This window comes from Arvicola amphibius, chromosome 12 (genome assembly GCF_903992535.2).
Source record: "Arvicola amphibius chromosome 12, mArvAmp1.2, whole genome shotgun sequence".
Taxonomy (NCBI): domain Eukaryota; kingdom Metazoa; phylum Chordata; class Mammalia; order Rodentia; family Cricetidae; genus Arvicola; species Arvicola amphibius.
In genome coordinates this window covers 155,899,972-155,923,733 of record NC_052058.2, presented here as the reverse complement: position 1 = coordinate 155,923,733, position 23,762 = coordinate 155,899,972, and the positions used below count along the sequence as shown (strand labels likewise).

Genomic DNA, 23,762 nt, shown 5'->3' with positions numbered 1-23,762 from the left:
TGGGTACAAGGCAGGGAGCCTTCTCACATTTCCTAGTAACTTATTTCTTTGCTTTATATCACAGAAAGACCCATAATAAAAGGCAGTTTTATACCTACCCATCAGAAGTTGCTGATTAACATCTGTGTCTACACTGTCAAGAGCATATCAGCTTCTGCAGAAACTCCTGATGCTTCTTGAGATAAGGACAGGCCAGCACACCTACCTAATGCTTCTCAGTCTTTCTCATGGGCAACCAAAAATTGTTTGCAGGAAAGTACCAGTAAATGGTTACATGCTTTCCTGGGATTGCTTTCTTAGGAATCTAACTACTCCATAGCTCCTCACTTTATATGTTTGTTGAGATTTAACCCATTCACTTGTAAAATATGTTCTCTCCTTATTCAGCTCACTGTTTTGTAGTCACATTTGTGAGAGTTATGTGTGTAGCTTTAACATAATCATACAGCACAATCAGATAGCAAACACCCTGAATCTTTGATCCTTTGGCCCTTACAATTTTCCTACCTTTTCTTCTGTAATCAACCCTGAGGACAGAAACAATTGGCTTTCTCAACTGTATCGACAGGGTGGGGGCAGACCAGGAGGCATCAACTCTACACAAAGAACTACAGGCAAGTAATGAATGATGAGGGCAGGAGAAATTGCCCTAGGAACGAGCACACAAATCGTTTATCCAATACCAAAAGCTCAGTCCTGAAAAGATACATACAAATAACATTATATAGATTGAACAGGTTATATTTACTTATTTAGAAATGTGTGTGGGTGCCAGTGTGTGAATGTGCATATATGTGGATATTTAATAACAGTTAATAAAAAAAGAAGCTATGAATTTAAAAGCGGGCAAGGAGTCATATATAGAAGGGTTTGGAGGTGAGAAAGGGAAGGAAAAATAATGTAATTATAATCTCAAAGATAAAAGAGATAATTTTGAAAAGTGATGTTGATTTAATAAGGCCATTTCCAGAGACTCTGTGTACCACAACACAATTTCACATTACTAAGTTATATGAAGACTATAAAAGTTTTTTCTTCCTGCTTAGTTATTCAGTGTATTTTCCCAGACACACTTTAGCTTGAGATAGCTAATGCATTCTACTCAATATTTGTCTCATTTTCATGATTTTTTCATTTTATTTGTTTATTTTTCCTTCAGTGTCCATTTCAAAGCAGTTTTCCATCCCACCCCTCCTGTTGTCCCCTCTTCATTCTCCCTCCGCAGTCCTCTCCCCATTCACAACTTATTCCAACCAGTAAGCGCTCTCATGGGGAGTCACAAAGTCTGACTCATTAAGTCGGAGCAGGACCAAGCCCCTCTCCCCTGCATCCTCCTGAATGTTTTATTTTTATAGTAAGATACAAAAGAATAGGCGATCTAATGCTAGAGCGTCACATATTCCTTGCTATATAGATAAGCTTGAAAAGCAACATGTGGTAGCCGGGCGGTGGTGGCGCACGCCTTTAATCCCAGCACTCGGGAGGCAGAGGCAGGCGGATCTCTGTGAGTTCGAGGCCAGCCTGGTCTACAAGAGCTAGTTCCAGGACAGGCTCTAAAAAAGCTGCAGAGAAACCCTGTCTCGAAAAACCAAAACACAAAAAAGAAAAAAAAAAAGAAAAGCAACATGCACAATATTCATACAGAGTGATGCTGAAGTAGCATGTATGGAAGTCAGGGTATCAGTATTTCAGTATTTTAATGAATTTGACAATAAATTCATGTCCACACTGGGTGAGCCTAGAACGAGGAACATATACACAGCCATAAATCAAAACATGAATTAATTCTGGGAATGCAAATAGTCATTGATTTATAGCATGCTTTGAATTCATTCTCCACACAACTTGCATTTTTCCCTTGGAAATTTACTAATATTTTGATGATACAAATCAGTGATGCCCTATCGTAAAGAACGTTTAAATGGAACTACTAGCATCTTGCCTAGTTAGTCTCCGTATCTTTATTGATATTGGCACTTTGTGAAGTTTTTCTCTGAGGGGTAAAAAAGTGTCATGCAGACAGATTTCCTAAAACTATAATCTTAGCCACCCATTTGACCCTGAATACCGGATATCATACCAATTCAACTGCTCTTGGGTGTCATTTAGAGATAGAATTAGGAGTCTGTGTATCTCCTGACTCAGCCTGAAAGGCAGCTGGGATAACAGTTAGGAATAATTTTTACTCAAAAGAGCAATATTTATATATTGAAAACTGTAGAAATATTGTTGAAGTAAATTTAGTGAATCTCTAGAATGAACAAATATTGCTTGCTCATGAATTGTTAAGACACTTGCTGTTAAGGTGACAAAATTCTCCCAAATCATTTGTTTCTCTTCCTTCCTATCTCTCTTAAATGAGAGGGAGTGAGCGAGTCTTTAGTCACATCACTGACTATTGGTGTTCTTAATGTTTAAAAGACTTTCTTGAATAATGGTTTCTTAATTTTTAAGTATGCCATTAGACAATGGCCAAAGTTAAGTGATAGTTCTATTCAATAATTTTTTTCAGTTATATATACTTTTCCCTGCAGACCAACATATCCATAATCTTACTTTTACTATGTCCAGAAACAGAAGTCAAGGACAGTTGATTTCAATTATTAAACTATCAAGAACATAATAATGTATACATAAATACAACTGCTCTCTTTATGATTGGTTGCTCATTTGTATGGCAAGTTCTTGGAAACTGTGATGAACCTAGGGTACATATTTATCATCTCCTACGTAAATGACAACATTATTTCAAATCCCAATGTTCTGTGATATATGTAAAATATATTATAAATGTAAGAATTCTACTTCTGAAGAAAATTGCCTTTTGATAGTGTCATTTTTTCATTGATTTCAGAAAAATGGATGTGTTTCTCCCCGATTAAATGATACTAATGTGTAGACAGAAGTATACCAATGTGTTAAATGCATGTTTGCTTGTTTTCAAGTTTCATTCATCCAATATCAGTTTTGAGCTCAGACCCATTATATACCTAATCCACTGAGATATTCTTATATCATCACTGAAAGTGATGAGTTGGACTTTTATTAACATAACACCTCGTAAAAAGAAGCCAAGAAGCTATAAAACTAGAGGAAAATGATAATAAAGGAAAAATACTATTTCTGAATGACAGGCTACATAAGCATCTAGAACAAAGATTTCAGCCAGGAAGATCATGCCTGTTGGGAGCAGTGAGACCCCAGATCCTGAATTTCTTGTAATCCCCTGATCTGAGTGCCTACAGCTGTTCTGAGCACGAGACCTTCAGGAGTTCCTGATGGCAGGAGAGTGGTTTCTGGTGGGTTTGGCAGGGGCGTGGCTATCTCTATATAATCTGCCCCTGAACACAATAAAGGGGACATTCTTGGGGAGTTCAAGGATGACCCGTGTCTCTGTCTCTCTATCTGTATGTATCTGTGTATTTTAACTTCCTGCCCCTTGCTCGGATCTCGCGAACTGGGTGCCAGCGCACCGAACGCAGACTCGGGCGCGCGGTGCGCGGCAATGCCTATAACCACTGAAGACAATTTGTCTGGTGTATTCAAGGAGGGATCTGCAAATAACTATCATGTTTTTATTATTAAACATTTTCCTCGCCTAGCTCCTAGATTGTAGGCTGAATATTTCTTCATATTCCTTTTTCCTTATCACTACTTATTTGTGCACTTTAAGCTTCATAAATTTCACTACAAACCACTTAAGCAACTTGGGACATTTGTAGAGATTTCACAGTTCCCTTTGGCCTATGGCTCTGCCTCTTGTCCAGATGATCCAGGTTGAGCTTCTGGGCGCTTTACCCTCGGTGATTCATTATTGTTTTCACCAGCGTCCACTTCTGTAAAGATCATTCTTTGGGACGGAAATCCTTCCTTGTTGTGATTCCCTTCCCATACTGGACATTCAAACAGAGTCACAGGTTTTCCCTTTGCTCAATATGTCAGTTTGCCTTTTTCAGACTCCTGATGAGGTGACACACAGATCAACAGCCTTTCTAAGGAATGACTTTATTTTTAAATAACCCCAATTAGAAGAGAAGATTAACCGAGTAGGAAGAGGAAGACACTTGGATATATATAGATGCAGATCCCAACTACAGGAAAATAATAGTGACAGGCAAAGAGATACAGAGAGCAAAACAAAAAGAAGAATCCGTTTCCCAGCCTTTTGTCTGTGCCTTCTTAAGTTCTGTTTTCCAGTAGTAAGGACTGTTTGTTGTGATCTAAATGTTAGGCTGTCGGCCCCAGATGAATTCACTTTTTGAAGGATGCTTTCCATTATCCTCACTCATTAAGCTAGACTAAACACGCTCTTCTTGTCATTTAAACTCCAATGATATCAGTAATATTACTGTATTTATTATGTGTGGATTTGTGCTCCATATGCTTCTGTAATTATAAACTATAAATATGCTGAAGTGTGCATAGAACATTTGCTGTTAGTTGGAAAGAAACATTTCAGTTCACAGTCAATTTTCTCTTTACAAATGTCATTACTGGTGTTGAAACATCTGTGACCTTCTTTGCTTTCTCTGTCATGTCGTCTAAGATTACGTCTTCTAGCTTCTATTATATTTCGTGTAGGCCCTTGGTTCTTATCTACACCATATGTATTGGTCCCCTACCTCAAATCTTAAAAGTAAAATAGAATTAAAACGTCTTCCTGCATAACACTTTCAAATAAACCTTTCATGCAGTGTTCTGTTTCACACCATCCTCTTGATCAAATGGTAACTACGTCTTCCACTGGATGCAAAATTAATTCAAAGTCTCTGGCAATGATACAAAGATTTTTGCTATTTAACTTACGCCATGTATTTTCAAGTCTTAATATATCTTAATATATCACATACTAATCCCAATTCTCCCCTCTATCCTGTTCCTCCTCTCCTAACCTTTCCCTCGCCCCACTACCCATCTGTTGCTCAGAGAGGGTAAGGCCTCCCAAGGGGAGTCAGTGAGTTCTATACCATCACTATGTTGAGGCAGGTCCAAGCCCTGCCATTCCCTGACACGTCTAGGCTGAACATAGGAAATAGGCTCCAAAAAGCCAGATCATTTATTAGATATAGCTCCTGGTACCATTGCCAATGACCCCACTAACTGCCCAAGCCACCCGCTGTTACCTGCATTCAGGTGGCCTAGACCAGTCTTATGGAGGTTCCTCAGGTGTTATTCTGGATTCAGTGAGCTCCCACTATTTGGGGCCAGTTTTTTTTTTTTTCCTGTGGGTTTCCCCATCATGGTCTTGACCCCTTTGTTCATATTATCTCTCCTTTCTCTCTTTGACTGGACTCCTGGAGCTCTGTCCAGTGGTTAGTTGTCTACAACACCAGAGAGGCCAATAACAAAGCCAACCCTAAGAGAGACATACATGGATTTGCCTAGGGAGGGGAAGTAGACATGATCTCCTGAGAACTTCATCTAGAAACTGATGGAAATAGATGCAGAGATCCACCCTTAATTTTTAATCCAAATAAACCAATCAAAGTGTTCATTTTATTTTATTCTTCAAAAATTATGTAGAATTGAGGGATTCACAGACCAGGTAAGAGTGTGGGTACAGTGGCAATCTAAGATGATAAGTGAGACTCTGGGAGATTTCATTGACAGAAAATCTAGAACTACAAGGAAATAAAGAACACATGCTGATAGTGGATGCATAAGGAGGACCAAAGACTATGAAACTGCATTGTTTGTGCATCTGTGACTACAAGAATCTTCTGTCTCTGAGTAGGTTATTAGGTGGAGGGAGGATTGCATAATTTATTTGGGTTTCCTCAAGGTCATGCTGTTTAGTTATGAAACTATAAAGGTTAAAATTTACATATGAAATGTCATATGTGCACTTGTCAGTAGTTAATAGTTTCAAGCACATATAAGGATCTCATCATCATGATGAACTTCTCCATTGAAGTCCTGAGTTGGAGAGGGGGCTGAATACAATCTACCATAACTGAGAAAGAAGTACGGAAGCTAATGATGTATAGAATATTTGTATAGTACTGTGAACCTCCATGTGAGGATAAAGAGGGTATTGTCTAGCACTTTTGGTTGAAATATTGTGTTGGAAGTGTGCCAATACCAAATCCATTATGAAGTTATTTAACTGTTTTTACCATTAACGATGAAGTTCAGTCAATAGAACTTAAAGATGTCGTTCCACCTCAGAATCAAGACCGCTTGCTAAGATATAAAGATAATATAATATAAATAAATGAAAATATCAAGCTATAAGTGGCTTTCTCTTAAAACTTCCTTTGGGTGGGGAATCTGCCTTTTGAAGCTGTTTTTTTTTTTCCAACTTTGCAATATATTGCCTTTGCCTGCCTAAGCTAGTACTGAATATTGTTTAAAGAATAAATATTTTAAGAAAATGCATTATATACACTTTCCAATCTAGGCAGAATTAGCTGGACTGTTGCATAGACAAACTCTAGTCTAGGCTCTATGGACACAGAATATGTAAGAACTGTTCATTTCTTTGTAAAATGTCAGATTTTTTTCACTCAGTAAATCTTTCTCAAAGTCCTCTCTCTCTCTCTCTCTCTCTCTCTCTCTCTCTCTCTCTCCTTTCTTAATTACAAGCTATTCTAGTTAATCAATTTACTCTGTGTGCATCTGTGCTTGCAAAAAACATGGTTGGAAGTACTGGGTGGAATAGGAAACTGAATTCTGCAGAAATGGTTTTAATCCCAATGACTTCACCTGTGAACTGAATAAATTAATGAAGTTATCCAAGCTCTAAGTTTTTGTTTGCTTGCTTACTTGCATGTAGGGATTTAATAAAAACACATTTTGAAGATAGTACCTCATTAAGACCAAGGACATCTACAACTTCTAGACTACTTGGTTTCGAATCCTTATTCAATTACTTATATTTTATTAGTCATTTAAACAATAGGTAAGCTTATCCTCTTTGCCACTCAGTTTTCTGGTCTGTAAAATTGGATGTTACTAAAACATAACATAAAAGTAATATTAAGGATTGAGATAACTTAGAATAGCCCTTGGCAAGTAGTGTACCTAACCTAACTCTCACTACTAAGAATTTTACTAATAACCCTTCCTGTATTGTTATTGGATAAATAAATTACGCAATGTTACATTTCCAAACACAGCATTCTACTGGATGAAAGAGAACCAGCCAACAAGTCAGGAGTATTACTGAACAGAGTAGTTATTTCTCATTATAGTAAGGCACTTGAAGCTATAACTCAAATTATTTTAAAAAAGAACATGCGTTTAAGGAAGTATAATTTTGGTTTTAAGGACGTGGATCTAGGAAATAAATACTGTTCATATTCAAGGTTAAAACTAGGTTGAGTATTTCGTCATCATAAAACACAACAAACAAATGAAACAAAAATTCTCATAGTAGCAGCATTTAAAATATGGATATATTCTATAAAGAAAAAAATTAGATAAATTTTCCTGCCAGGTACAAAAAAAAAGCCCTGCACTGTAGCATGAAGTGAGGCAAGCCTGGGAAAGGTGTTTTGTTTATTATCACCCACAAGTGGAATCTAAAACATTGATCTAGAAGATGAAGGTAGAATGCTAATTATTAACATCTGTTAAGAAGTGGGGATGAGTGGAGAAGCTTGATTGATAGATACTGTTATAGTTAGAGAGGAGTAAGAAGGACCAATGTTTTATAGCACAGTGAGTGACTACAGAAATTAGTGGAGACCTTAATGAGGGGGATAAGCTAAACTTCATCATTATGATTTCACACATTAGAGTGCTGCGGTGCTAAAAACAAATTAATATTTTCTATCAAAAGATAAATATAGAGTCAGTCCCCTATATTCCAAACAGTCTGGAGAGGCCAGCTTTTTACGACCCGTCTCGTTGAGTCCCACTGTCTAACTGTGCTGCATGAGTACAAGCTGATTTGAAATTCGTTTCTGCCAACTACAAAATCTTTCAGTTTAGTTGCACATCACAATCCCCTTCCCTTCCTAATACTCCATGATGCAGGGTTTAAAGATAAGCTTAATTGTCTATGGGGAAGGAAAATTAGAACTTCACTGCCTTTATTTTTTTCTTTTTAAAATTGATTCTATTGAGCTATATATTTTTCTCTCCTCCCCTCCCTTCCACTACCTTCCCCTTCTGTCCTCTCCCATGGTCCCTGTGCCTCAAATTTACTCAGGAGAGCTTGTCTTTTTTTTTTTTACTTCCCATGTAGATTAGATCCATGTATGTCTCTCTTAGGGTCCTCATTGTTGTCTAGGTTCTCTGGGGTTTGAATTGTAGGCTGGTTTTTCTTTACTTTATGTCTAAAGGCCACTTTAGAGTCAGTACATATGATACTTGATTTTCTGGGTCTGGGTTACGTCACCCAATTTGACATTTTCTAGCTCCATCCATTTCCTTGCAAATTTCAAGATGTCATTACTTTTTTTCTGCTGTGTAGTACTCCATTGTGTAAATGAACCACATTTTCTTTATCAGTTTGGTCAAGGGGCATTTAGGTTGTTTCCAGGATCTGGCTATGACAAACAATGCTGCTATGAACATAATTGAGCAAATGTCCTTGTGGTACAATTAAGCAGCCTTTGGGTACACACCCCAAAGTGATATTGCTGGGTCTTGATGTTGGTTGTTTCCAAATTTTCTGAGAAATCGCCATACTGATATCCAAAGTGGCTGTAGCAGGTTGCACTCCCACCAGCAATGGAGGAGTGTTCCCTTTACCCCACATCCTCTCCAGCATAAGTTGTCATGGAAGCCAGGGACATATGTGGGAATAGGCATGAGCTAGAGACTTCCACCTGTGCAGGCCCAAGGCAGTGACCTTCACAGGAGCAGATACAAGAGAGGGACTTCTGAGGGTGCAGGCTCAAGCCAGAGACCTCTTCTGGGCCAGGCAAAAATCAGGGACCTCTGAGGGAGCAGGCCTGAGCCAGCAACCTCCACCAGAGCAGGCCTGAGCCAGCGACCTGGCTTGCAGAGCCACACCCTGTAGAGCAACACCCAGTAGCACCAAGCGGCCCCTGGGAACACTGAGGGACCTCCAGGGTGACTGGAACTGTGATCCTGACTGCCTTTATTACTTGAACCTCTTTTTTACTTCTTCTTTCGATTCTTATGTTCAGTTCCTCCAAACTTCTTCATTAGTTTAAGTGATTTTAATCTCATCTTAATTCTTTCCCATTCCTTAAGGATTGTTTTTCACTTTCATTACCTAAGTTAAACAGTTTTAAAATATGAGCTTAAAATGGTTGTCAGTTGATGTTGGGATCATTTGGATTTCATGTTTCCTTTACTCATGTTCCATTTAAAGTTAGTCACTCCTGGCATGCTATCCTTTTCAAATGTGACTTCCTTTCCAAACAGTTGTTTTCAGCGATACTTTCTGAACACTCCCCCAATGGATTCTGTCATTAGCAAGGGGCATTAGAAAATAGAACCAATGAGATGCTGTTATTTCCCACACAGACAGAGGCTCCACTTTCTCCCAGTAGTCTCCATTCAAATAGATGGCATATTCAGTACATGTTCACTCCCTTTAGACCCCCAAACTTGACTCTTCATTCACTTCTGTATCAGTTAAATATGACTGTCACTCCTAAACTCCTAAACCTCTCCATTAACAACTCCTAGCTTCGCAGTACTATTTAGACTCAGTTGCTTACTTGCAAGACCCACCATTATCTGTTATAGTACATGTACTGGAATATACACTCCCTTTTAGTTCGAAGCTACTACAAAGCCCTGGGCTCAATTATGACTGAGTGACAGTCTCATTCGATATCTTTTCTTTTGTCTATTCTGTTGCAAGATTTCTAAAAGTCATTTCTCAAATCCACAGCCAAGAACTGGACCCTACTCTGGGAGTCCAGTTGAAGAGTGGGAAGAGAGATCAAGGAGCAGGGGCATCAAGGTCATGATGGGTAAACCCACAGAGATAGATAGCTAACCTGAGCTTCTGGTAGCTCACAGACTCCCGATTGACAGCCAGGGAGCCTGCAAGGAACCTAGGCTCTCTGAATGTGGCTGGCAGTTGTGAAGCTTGGTCTGTTTGTGGGGACCCTAACAGTGGGACCGGGACCTGTCTCTGATACATGAGATGGCTTTTTGCAACCCAATGCCTATGGTGGGATGCCTTATTCAGCCTTAATGCGGTGGGGAGGAGCTTGTTCCTGCCTCAACTTGATATGCCAGGCCAAGGCTTTGTTAACTCCTCATTGGAGGGGGAGGTCTTTCCCTTCCTGAGGAGTGGATGCATGGGTGGGTGGTGAGGTGTGTTAGAAAGGAGGTGGGGGAAGGGAATGGGAGGAAAGGGGGAATGGGAAAACTGTAGCTGGTATGTAAAATAAGTAAAAATAATTTTAAAAAGTCATTTCTAAAAACTATCTTTAATAGGTCCCCTTACCTGATACATCCCTACCTAAGCAGAATCTATCTATCCTTACACTGCTCTCCTAAGGTAAAAAAGTTTTGAATATGGTATGGCATCATAATACACTGTGTGAATTATGTACCACACTTCAGTTTTTGGGAAGACAAGGGCAGGTCTTTTCTTGGCTTTTATCTCCAGAATCTTCTTGATGATATAGAAAGCTGTGTGCTTACTGGTAAGGACCAGTGAGTGGATGAGTCAGGCCAGCTTCAAATCACCAGTATCTCTTGCAAACTTCCTTTTTCCAATTCCTATCAATTCCTAAAATGGTCAATTTGTACTCAACTTTAAGAATTTGGTAAAATTGGGGTTTTCCAATTGAATGAATAGTTCCTATAAATTGCCTGGAAAATGTATGGGTCAGTATGAATGCTTCTACTCACAGTGTCTGGCTTGTGAGTAAGCACTATGGTAAGTATATGGTACATAATAATGAATGAGGTGACGAGATTGCCTTTAGTGAATTCTGCACACTTGATAATAGACAAAGAACTGAGAAAGAAATGTGAAGGAATTCTTGGTTCCAAACACACACTCAAAAATTGCAACAGTATGATAATCAAAAGAGAAAAAAAAATAATTCTTGTTGAAGTTCTCATAGAAGTGGTATTTGGCCTAAGCCTTGAAGGAATAAAAGATATAGTAGAAAAGCACATAAATTAGAAAGCCCTGGGGAAGAATAGTTCAAAATCAAATTATAATGCTAATGCCAATATCAATATCAGTAATCTTTTATATTATGAATTATTCTCCTTCCTTCTTAGAATCCTGGAGGCTATAAGTCTGAGATCATAGAGATAACAGAGCTGTTTCTTCTAAGTCATTTGTGTGTGTGTGCGTGTGTGTGTGTGTGTGTGTGTGTGTGTGTGTGTGTGTGTGGCCAAAAGATCTGTCTTCATAGAGTATCCCCTGACCCTATCTCCATCTGAGTCTACCATTCTCCTGGGGTCTTCCATAGGACTGTGCTAGTTTCATAACTTCATTTTAAGTCAGTCATCTCCTTAAAGATCTCATTTCCAAATGTACTCACCAAGGTAATAGGATTTGCTTCATCATATGAGTTTTCTGAGTAAAATGATTTATCTCATACTGTTATAATATTTCTATTTTACTGAAAATAAAACTGACATTGGCACAGGTTAAGTAGCTTTCCCAAGTTCCTACAGTTATTAATTATTAAAGATTCTGAACCTAATCTTGCAGCTGCAGGATCCTTCATAATTCCTTCACAACCCTCTAAATATTGAGCACCCTACTAATTTTTACTTTCTCTCTCTCTCTTCCACTCTTTCTATCCCCCTCCCCTGTGTGTAGTATGCGTATGTGTGTGTGTGTGTGTGTGTGTATTTATGCTGTGCTTGTGTATATGGAGACCAAAGGTTAACACTGAACATGTTCCCCTATCTCATTTCTGAGAGAAGGTTTCAAATTAAACATGGATGGATATTGTCAATTGGCAAGACTAGGTGGACAGCAAGTCTTAAGAAAGGGTCTTAGAAGACATGAAATAAATATAATTGATTCTATGATAAGGAGCTCATCTTATTCCCAGATTCTTTTTAATATGCACAGATGACTCTCCTTTTGTGTGGATGCTGGGAATCTCTACTCAGGGCATCATATTTGCATAGCAAGTACAATACTGACTGAATCGTTCCCCAGGCCTCTCTACAGTTTTTTAAATGCACTTAAAAGTATTTCTTAGCTTGCTTAATAGTTAATTTTCTGGGGGCCTAAAAGTTTACCGACATTCCAGTAGGTGACTCCACACCCATGCACATATAAGCAGTAGTAAATGAATTCAGTAGGTATTAAGACAGGAGTGAGACAGAGGGAAGGATAGTGAGAGAGAAAACAGGAAATTGGGAGAGAAGTGACGGAGGGATTAGGAAGAACTGGAAGACTGAGAATGGAAGGTAGATTTGATATAAATGCATTATTAGTAATATGAGTATTAAAGGGTTTTTAAAGTTTCTTAACATTAGTGAATGCAAAAATAAAATATTTGCAAAGCAATTTCCTAGAATATTCATCTTGTCAATGATATTTAAAATATAGAACCATATCAAAAATATAGAATATCTATTTCAAAAATTTTAATATTGACTCTTTTGTTAAATGAAGCAGGGGTGGTTTCTGCTATATAAAAGAAAATACCCATTACTAATAAGTTTGGGTGCCAGGTAGACTCTTTAGGACTCTAGGATGCATTGCATATCTAGTTAATTCATGTCTCACAAACCTTTGAATTTCTTATTAGTCACATATTACAGCTACGGAAACTGAAGGTAGGAAAATAATTTCTTGTTTTTCACAATAAAAATAATGTGGAGAATCCAAAACCAGATTTCCATATTTCCTGCTCTTTCTTTGCTCACAAGCCATAGTACAAATATTTTCTTCTTGTCTCTTCATCTTGTAGGGTATTTCTTCTTCCAACAGAATGTATGTTGCCTGAGGTTTATATTCTGCCTGGTTCCCGCAATCGTTAAATCCCCAAGAAATCACACAAAGGCCTACATTAGTTATAAACTGATTGGCCCATTAGCTCAGGCTTCTTATTAACTCATAACTTATATTTGCCCATTATTCTAGTATATGTTAGCCACATGTCTCGGTACCTTTTTCAGCGAGGCAGTCACATCTTGCTTCCTCTACAGCTGGGTAAAGGACTGCAGACCATGCTTTCCTCTACCTAGAATTTTCTTGTTCTCACCCACCCACCTCTACTTCCTGTCTGGCTGTCCCACCTATACTTCCTGTCTGGTTACTGGCCAATCAGCATTTATTTAAAATATAATTGACAGAATACAGACAATTGTGCTACACCAAACATAATGTAATTTTTTTTCTTAACTCCTTCCACCTATACCTACCTGTTGTGGAAGTGAATTTTCTAGAACATGCTCAGCATTTTGGGAGTCACTCACAGATACACACAAGTCATTCTTCAAAAGGAATATTAAGATACTCATCACAAATTCCCATATCAGTGTTCATCTCACTTCTTTGTACTGGACTCAGGGTCCACATGGTACAGGAGGAAAGTTGAGTTCCAATTATGAAAACACACACACACATACACACAACTTTAGACTTCTAATGTCAGTTTTTTCACAGCCATGAATTCATCTCTTCTGAGCAATCTGGAAGACATTATTTAATTCAAGGTTGCTTCTCATGTATGATTAAAAGTTATTTCTTGCATACTAATTGAAAAGAATTAAACATGGAATAGAAAACTTAGGTATAGCTATATATCACAAAAATCTGATATGAAACTTCAGATTGGTTTGGCATATTATAGCTGAGTACATAATCCCCACAATAAACACCCATCTACAGAGAGGTTTCTTTAAGTTTAAATAGAGATGCTGTATATTAACAACTGCAATCCATCCACCACTCTTCCAGCTCTATTTCTTCTGAGTAGAAAATCTCTTGCCAATAAGTATGAACTGTCACAATACCTACAGTCCTATGTAGCATCTCCCTACTCAGTGCTGAGCTTTTGCTTCCAAACCTCTTCATTTTTCCTCTCTGATATTATTTTATTCCTTTGCCATATAAGTCTATCAGTTTTTTTTAACTATGTTTCAGTCCACTGTTCCTATCAGAATACTTGAAAGAGGGTGATTAAATAACAGATTTGTTTCTTAGAGTTGTTCAGGATGTGGGTTTAGGGAATCATTTTGCTTTGACATCCAATGTGAAAAGCTAGAGCAGTCAGTTATCACAAGGGAACATGAAAGCAAGGGAGGGACAAAATTGTTTTCATAATAAGCCCTGTCATAGAGAAATTATTCAGCTACAAAGAAGATTAATCTGTTCATGAAGGCAGAACTCCCTTGCCTGGTCTCCATTTATTGGGCTCTGTCATCCAGTATTTCCAGATTTAGGATCAATTTTTTTTCCCTTCAATTCATCACCCACAAGGTAATCTGTAATCTTTCCGAATACTTGTCTCTTAAGGCCCTCGTTTACCACTTTAAATTCAAACAGCAACTTCTTACTGCTCCTAGGGGGAAAGCATGCAAAATCTGTAAAAACGACTTCCTCTACTCTTCTTGACTGAAGCCCAGGTTACTCCTTCAATTTCATATGGAATTTTTCTCTCCTTGTCACTTATGAACAAGTAGGTCACATAAGTAGTATCTGGGGCTTGCTGGATACCTGTTACTCTACAAATTTTATTCTATATCCCAAACAGTCTTCAAATATGCCTCTGAACACTCATTATTAACTCTTAAACATACCACCAAATTTTTTTCATACAATTACAGGCTAGCTGGATATTCCTGACACATTCCGTTATCACGAGTCAGGATTTCCTTCTATAGAATTCTTTCATAGAATTTTCCAGTCTGCAATGACATATAAATACTTCTAAAATCACTGCTTAGTTTTTTTAATCAATCATCCAGTGCATAGAATATCATTAATTATTTGCACAGAGAAAATTTATTACAAATATTCAAAATATGGGAGGTACTCATCTGTTTTAAGTAAATAAATTATAAGAATAAAATGACTTATCATATTTGTATATGCAACATTTTTGTTGAGTGGTTACCGGTAGATGTCCTGAAGCAGATTGGGTCTTAAATAGTAGACTGTTTTACGGCACCTCTTTCAATTTCATTTAATAAATTTTTTGTTTTAAAGTAGTTCTGCTAATAAGGTAAAATACTGGGTCTTGAAATTCACCATTCTATGTTTATTGTATCAACAACATCTTACAAGAGTATGGAACTAAATGTTCATTTTCCCTTAAAGGGGGGATATTATATAGCTATGAATAATTTGCATTGGTATGGATCTTGGTTTATTGATACAAATTTAAGGTCACTTTTGTTATATTTGTATATTTCTGCTCTTGATCAAGGTATTGTGACTGTGTAGTTCATTTAAAAATGTAGTATATAATTAATAAATATAAGTTAATAAATAATCATCTATAGTAGTCATGTTTGTAGTGATGTTATTTAAATTGTCTAGATGTACAGAGAAGTATTTCAGGTGGATAGGGATTCTTAAAATCTTTCAGAGACATTCAGAATATGGCATTTAAAATGTTTAAGAACTTAAGACTTTTCATGACAGTGAGACACATCTGTTCCTGGTAGTACCAAGCTACTTCAAGAGGATGATAGGCTTTGAAGAAACTCCTTATATAGTTGGTTAGCCATTTAGGCAAGAAACTGCTCTTGCCTGGACTGCTTCATGGTATGCTGTAAAAAAATGGACATGCATAAACCACAGATATATGACTGCTAAACTTGCCTAAAGGTGTGATGATCCTTCGGGGTTCCTGCTTCATGCAAGAGTCTGCTAAACATTCTGCAGGATACAAAAGAAAATGACTAGCAAACTGCCAATATAGGCAGCACTGTCTTTAAAATTTCCTGCTTCATGGAAAAGTCTGCTGGATACTATGTGCCTGTAGGCTAAAGATGAATGCCCCAATGGTACAAATGAACTTTGGGTGACTGTCTAGGCAGTGAGGTGTCTCTGTCAATTCTAGAGTTTTGGAAGTTGCTTACAATGCACTTCCTGTTTACTTAGGTAATATATCTTTCTAGAATCTTTGTTGGAGTTGAAGAATTTATAGTTATAGTTTTCCTTAGTTATGATAAAAGATAAAGTAGATATAAATATTGTAACTGTAATTCTTTCTAGATACCTGCTATATGTAATTTTACTATGTTAAAGCCTTCCTTTTTGTTTAAACAGAAAAGTGAAAATGCTATGGAAGGTCAATCTGTTTGTGTGTTGCTTTTCTTGGTTAATGAATAAAGAAACTGCCATGGCCTAGTTGATAGGGCAGAACTTAGGTAGGCGGGGAGACAGAATTGAATGCCCGGAGAAAAAAGGATGGAATCAGAGGATCACCATGGAGCCTCCAGAGACAGACGCTAAGAATTTTACCTGGTAAGCCACTGCCATGTGGCAATACACAGATCATAAAAATGGGTTAAATTAATATAAGAGTGAGCTAATAAGAAACAAGAGATAATGGGCCAAGCAATAATTTAATTAATATGGTCTATGTGATTATTTTGGGTGTCAGCTAGCTGGGCAACTGGGAAGAACAAGCAGCCCTTCCCCCAACATGGAACAGTGAGGGCACTGAGTAAATCAAATTACATTTAGTTAAAGTACATGTTTTATTCTTATTAGAAGTTACCTAATGTCATTATTGGTCTTGGTACCCTGACTAGGACCCCATATTACTTTTTGTCAACAAACCTTCCAGGCTGTGAATGTTTTTCACATTTTCATTTACTATTTTTGACATCCTTGAGTACGATTCACGTGTTTTGTATAACATCCCTTGATAGGATGCGTCTGATCCTATTCCATTGGTTTCAAGCTTTGTGTTGTAAGATTATTACAAAAGTAAAGCACCATTCACTTCATATCATATCAAGGAAGTGTAATAAATTTAATCACTGTTAATATTCACATGTGTTGTCTGGATGAGGAGGTTTATGACAGATTCCTCAAAATGGTAAATCCCTCCACTATCTGATATTATACCATTCAGAAGGAAGTCCTCATATATTGCCCACAAGCAGAGAACAAGGTGATGGTTATCTATTTGCTAGCACCTCTATAACTATTTGAGAGTATTTCATATGGCAAATATATATATATATATATATATATTGCCCCTATTTATTCATTTATATTAGTATGAACACAATTTATTTTGTATTTTGGATTATAAGACAGTGCTACTTAATATTTTAATTTAGCAGTTGAGAAAAATTTCAGTTCACTACTCTGTCATTCTGAGATATTCTCTCTCTCGCCCCTGCCTTATTAGTGCATATGTGTGTGTATAAGTGTTATAATAGTTATTTATTTCATAATGTTCTTACTCCATGTCACTACAAGGTATTCATATTCACTGGATTATGAATCTCTTATCCCTCCAAAAAGTCCAAGATATTTTATTGGAGCATATCATCTGTTTTGTTTATCTTTGTATTCTGATATTACAATTATGATTATGCTACATCTTTAAAATTATTTAATAATTCTCATTTGGGGAAATTTGTTTTAATTTTTTCCTCTTTCTTCCCTCCTCCTTTCTTTTTTTTTTTTTGATTCTTCTCATTTTTTTTACATTTTGGTTTATGAAGTTTCTATTAATCATTTTTAAGTTTTCTAATCTATTCCTCAACTATGTTAACTTGATTAATCATTTTATTTAGACATCCTTTATTTCTGTTGAAGGAAATTATTTTTAATTCTGATGCTTCCTTTGATTCTTTATTAGAGTTTGAATGTTTGTTTACATGTTTCATCCTTTCTTGTGAACTATCTACATTTCCATCTTAACTCAGCATATTAATATAGTTTTGAATCCAATATTTGATAATCCCAGAAGTATACATGATATTTGCAATTCTGATGATTACTTGATCTCTTCAGACACTTTTTCTAAATTTTGACGTGCTTTAATATTTGCTTTTATTTAACTGTACAATCTGAGGTAAACACACAGTGTGAATATTCATGTTAATTTTTTTGAGATATCTAAATGGCCTAAATTGCTTTACTGTACTTGTAGTTAGCAAAGCTTCAAATTTCCCTAGTACCTTTGCCTTTGTCTCTTCTCTCAATTGTGGACATCCTGTATATCTTCCTTAAGGACCTTTATGTTGTTCCTCAGGACAATGTAGTTCCACTAGGTGAAACATACGGTTTTGACATTGTACTTTGTTAGTGTGATCGTACAGCATGAGAGTTAAAAAAATCATATAAATTTTCTGAAAAATTTATAACTTTTAGTGCGCTAATGTGTGGGTGCTATGACCTACAAACGCATTTCTACAAACGTTTTCACCCTATCCATTCCCTTTTACCTTGCTGTATCACTATAAATACATTTCCTAGATGCCTTAGGTCCTTGTTCCTTCTTTTCTCATTCAATGAGAAAAGAACAGAGGATAGATTGGGAGAAATATCTTTCTTCAGACAAAACACATTTTGGAAGTTACACATAATTGGAAAATTTTGTCAATATATTTCACAGTGATTGCTGTCAGACAAGAATCTTGGAACTTCTTCCTCAAAACCTTGCAGAATTCCTGGAAGAAATTTTATAAAGTATGTTATAATTCCCCTGGGACTGCTGCCTCAGAAGTTTATCACTATATCACCCCAGCCTAGAATAAGTCACAAGAGGGTCCTGAAAATGTTTAGATGCTGCTACCATTTCATGGATATAGCTGCATTGCCTTTCTAGTGGGCATATTTTAGCCATTTTCTTGAGGATTCAAGTATATTGACAGCTTTAGGGTCATCAATTTGCACTGAAACCTGGATTTTCATATAGGGGTCAAAAGAAGCAGCTCATCTTAAACTTTGTCTTATTATTATTGTATAGACAAGACTGACCAATAACTTCATATCAGACTTGCAACAAAATATTTCATGTTAGGTATAGTGGCATTTTATTTATGATCTAACAAATAAAGCTTGCCTGAAGATCAGAGTGCAAAGCTATTCACACTAGTCAGCCAGTAAGGTCAGGCAGTGGTGACAGAAAACTTTAATCCCGGCAGCCATACTAGTTAGCCATAGAGGATAGACAGTGGTGGTGCATATGCCTTTAATACCAGCACTAGAGAGAATAGGAGGTGGGATGAGACAGAAACTAGCTCTCTTTTCAGTCTGAATATTTCATAGAGGTAAGAGCTCTCTAGTGGTATGACTGCTTTGCTTCTCTTATATTTCAGCTTGAACCCTAGTATCTGCCTCTAGATTTTTATTATTTGTACTACAGTTCTGAGGTTTATCTATAAAGCAGATCATTGCATATTGCTATGATAAGTTTTTTTTTCTGAATTTGGCAATACCTATCTGACAGTCCCCCAGACTTTCAGAAATCTATCCAGATTCACTTAAAATGAATTTTCAACAAGATTTTTCCCCAAACTGTCAGTGTGGTTATCCAATTTACTATTAGTATTTCAATGGGAGACATTCTAGACACAGTCTGATGAAATTAACTGTAGATGAGAACTACCACTAGAGATTTTAATCAAGACGAATATCTCCATTTCCAAAGGTTGATAAGGTAATAAGGAAATTAATGGTCTCATTCATTAAATCTGGTGCTAAGGATTGATGCTCTTGTCCTATTTAGGAAAAGCTTTGTTTTCATTTCTTGGTATAAATAACATTATTTATAAATTAAACTATAATAGTAATTTTTCTCAATTGACATCAGGTACAGATTTTACCTCCAGCCTCAGCCTAGTGACTCACTGCATATTGTCCTGTTCCTATATCAAAGTGTAAAAGGAGCTGGAAAATCATTAATTGTCAAAGATTCTCCCTGTGACTGAAAATATATTTAGTAGTTGAAAACATATGGATTTAAGCAAATAACTTACTTATATATCAAAATTAATAGTACAATATTCATTTGGGGTCAAGTATATATGGAACATTATATGTAAAAACCTCAATAACCAGATATAAAGCAATTACGTGTGAAACATTTTTTGGTTTGTTTGTATTTTCTAAATTGCATGTCATTAACAAATAAGACTCTTTGGAAGGTAATAGTAAAAGTTAATATTAAAAGTGTTTATAACCTTAGAATTTTGTGCTTCATTTTAAGCCAGTTAATATTTTCAGTTGAGAAATCTGAGAGCCAAAGAAAATCAATCTTTTAGAAGCCTCCACTTTCCGAATTCTGCCTACCAGAAGAATAATAATCTTTAGAGAATTTGCTTTAGGCACGTGGTCTTCATATTTCTGTATTCGAATATTTCATTTCTCTCATCAGTTGTAAAGTTTTCCTAGTATATTGGTAATAATAAAGAAGAAGGTGAGCAGGAGGGGTCACAGGGAAGATGCTGCCACTTAACAAACACCTTGGTGACTGGTGCTGTTTTGATCTGCACAGCATATTAATGCATAGAAATGGTCATTTTGTAGAAGAAAATGAAGATAAAATAAAATATGCTCAATATATATTTAATAATAAACCAAAATTAAAAAAATCTTGGATTCATGGACCATATTTTCGTGTTTACCAATGACCTTCATATTCTTAATTAATGCACAGGTAAAATCCAATACTGAACGGACCAGTGATTGAAGTCCAGATTCGAAGTGAACAAGAAAAATGCTATTGTGCTTATTCTATTAAGTTTTCATGTTATTTTTGTGTATTTTAGACTGTAAAAGTTTATTTGTTCAATTATTATTATTCTCCTTTTATGTAATTTACTCTTTACCATGAACTAACTTCTGATTTCCTAACTAAAAATTTTAAATTATAGGTAATTTATTTATATGACCCTTTCATAAAAACATCATCACATTGGATTTTGGATATCTTGGATCATGAGGATGAGGCGAGCATGTCTCCAATATATCCAGTACTCTTTGTATATATAAATTCATGAGTGGTTAAACCCCAAATGTTGATGGAGTGGTGGGGCTGTGTCCCACCACCCGACTAGCTTTACCCAAAATAATTACACGGAAACTGTATTCTTTTAAACACTGCCTAGCCCATTAGTTTCAGCCTCTTATTATCTAATTCTCACATCTTGCTTTAACCCATATTTAGTAATCTGTGTAGCACCAGGTGGTCGCTTACCAGGAGAGATCTTAACCTGCGTCCATCTTGGAGAGGAGAGGCATGGCGACTGCTTATGGCGACTGCCTGAAGCGTCTCCCCACTCCTCCTTCCCACAATTCTGTTCTGTCTACTCCGCCTACCTAATTTTTTATCCTATTAAAGGGCCAAGGCAGTTTCTTTATTAGTCAATGAAATTAACACATAGACACTCCTCCATCACCCAAAACTATTTTGTAGCACGAATAAAAAAAAAAAACCCAGAGACAGATATTGGGGTTCAAGCTGAAGATCAGAAAAGCAAAACAATCAAGCTACTAGCGATGCCTTACTTCTGCCAAGGCTGGGAGACTGTGGACTGAGCTATGAACCTCGGCCTTCTCCTGTCTTCTATTCCCCTTTAGTGCTGGGATTAAAGGCATGGGACTCCCTAGTACTGAGGTTAAAGATGTGAGCCTCCACCACCTGGATCTATTTCTGCATTGATCTTGTGTAGCCCAGGGCGGCCTTACACTCGCAGAGATTCAGCTGCCTCTGTCTCCTAAATCCTAGTATTAAAGGTGTGTGCCACCACTGTCTTGCATCTATTGATTTAATTTTGCCCTTTGATTTTAGGCAAGTTTTCTTTATTAAAACATAAACCAAATATCACTATACTGTTACTCAAGGAAAGTTCGTGAACTTCAGATCTCTCGTTTGTCCCATCTTACACAGTCTAATAACATAAATATTTTTTCCATTCCTTAAAAGACTTTCTATAAATTCTCTTAAATGGTGAATTTTAATTCATTTTTATTCAATCTTTTGATTCAATTATGTTTTTAGCATTAATGCCAGTTTTAATTGTGCTGAACAGAAACTAACATTGCCTTGTTTTAATAGCAAAGTTTGCCAAAATGATTTTGTGGCTAGCTCACAGAACTATTGTGAAACAAACACAGAGACAAATGAAAGCAAAAATGGCAACATCCACGAACACAGGAGCAACCATTCCAGAGAACAGAATAGCGCAGAACAGATTTCTTTCATGGTACGGCTAGTGTTGCTGCCCATGAAAACTTGATGATGTTTCAGAGATTGCCATTGCTCACTACACAGATGGATTCCCATTGTCCCTGTTTCTTGGCGTCACTGTTTCCCATTTCCAGGATAATTTTATTTGAATGCCTGCATAGTAATCATACGAATATGTAAGAGCTTTAGGGAAAGCTGGAAATGGGCTGATTCACCTTATGTCATTGAAGGAAGGCTCTGCCTCAGGAAAAAAATGACTCTTTTTCCAAACATACGATAAAGGTTGTAACAACCATTACAAACAAAATGTGAATAAATTCTAGGTTTTTGTCAACTTGGTTCTATATGTTTTTTTTTCCTTTGACTCTCCTTGCATTTGTAAAAACTTATATTTAAATTATGACTATGACTAAATTTCATGCAGCCCAAAGTTGCATTCTGAAGGCTCTAAATGGGCTACAAAAGTTTAATTCTTCTTCTTCTTCTTCTTCTTCTTCTTCTTCTTCTTCTTCTTCTTCTTCTTCTTCTTCTTCTTCTTCTTCTTCTTCTTCTTCTTCTTCTTCTTCTTCTCTTCCTCCTCCTCCTCCTCCTCCTCCTCCTCCTCCTCCTCCTCCTCCTCCTCCTCCTCCTCCTCCTCCTCCTCCTTCTCTTCTTCTTCATTTTGGTTTATCGAGACATGGTTTCTCTGTAGCTTTGGAGCCTGTTCTGGAACTAGCTCTTGTAGACCAGGCTGTCTGGCCTCGAACTCACAGAGAACCATCTGCCTGCCTCTGCCTCCTGAGTGCTGGGACTAAAGACATATGCCGCAACCACACGGCAAAAGTTTATTTCTTTTCCAAAAAAAAAAAAAAACTTGAAGTTATCCTCACAATTATTTCTGATGAGTGACGTTCTTCAGGATATGAAATAGTAATTTGCTAGAGTTTGAAGATAGTAAGCATTTGTTCAAGTCTTTGGGATAGTAATAACTGCCTTTTAAGAACGTAAATAAAATTTTACTGAGAATGAATAACACTTCCTTCTACAGTATTTTTGAACAATGGCTCCGAAGACACAGTCCTCTGCTAGAAGTTTACCCAGAAGCCAATGCACCCATTGGCCATAACAGAGAATCCTACATGGTTCCTTTCATACCACTGTACAGAAATGGTGATTTCTTCGTTTCATCCAAGGATCTGGGATATGACTACAGCTACCTTCAGGAGCCAGGTAAGACTCAGTTCTCCTCAGATGAACTGTGGACTCTTATATGACCAACCTCCTTTGATAGTGAAAAACATCCAATGTGTATGCAGTGGTTTTTCAAAATTCCTTAAGAATCGATATTATACCAATTTATTGTCATTTATAAATGAAATTCTGAGGATTCCTAACTTTATAACTTTTCCATCTACTATAAGGCACTTTGTACAAGTAAGTTATTGAAGAGTGTAGGATTAGGATGCCTTTTAGCCATAATTCTATCAGCTAGCTCTTTTATAACCTAGAGATATTGTTTCAATTTCCTGAATTACAGTTTATTCTAGTTATATATTTAGATCAGAATAACTCAATGACTTTTCTGAACTTTGTTACAAAATTCTGTGCAAGAAGTATAATACAAGTAAGCACTTTATTATCTATCACTGGGATATCTATACTAAGCACTGGGAGACTCTTGGTAGAATTACCAATACGCTAATGAAAACTTTCAATACCAACTAATCATGAGAGTCATACACTTTTAATTGC

At 36.8% G+C, this 23,762-nt stretch overlaps 1 protein-coding gene across 2 annotated transcripts in view; it reads left to right on the top strand.

Moving 5' to 3' along the window:
* Tyr (tyrosinase) overlaps positions 1-23,762 on the top strand; it is a 62,050-nt gene that overhangs the window by 34,325 nt on the left and 3,963 nt on the right. The window contains exon 4 of one of the 2 annotated variants that reach the window (XM_038314239.1): positions 23,059-23,240. In XM_038314239.1, coding sequence (XP_038170167.1) covers positions 23,059-23,240 — 182 coding nt within the window. Of the gene's footprint in view, positions 1-23,058; positions 23,241-23,762 lie in introns of those variants that run through there. The other variant, XM_038314240.1, reaches the window with a different exon arrangement.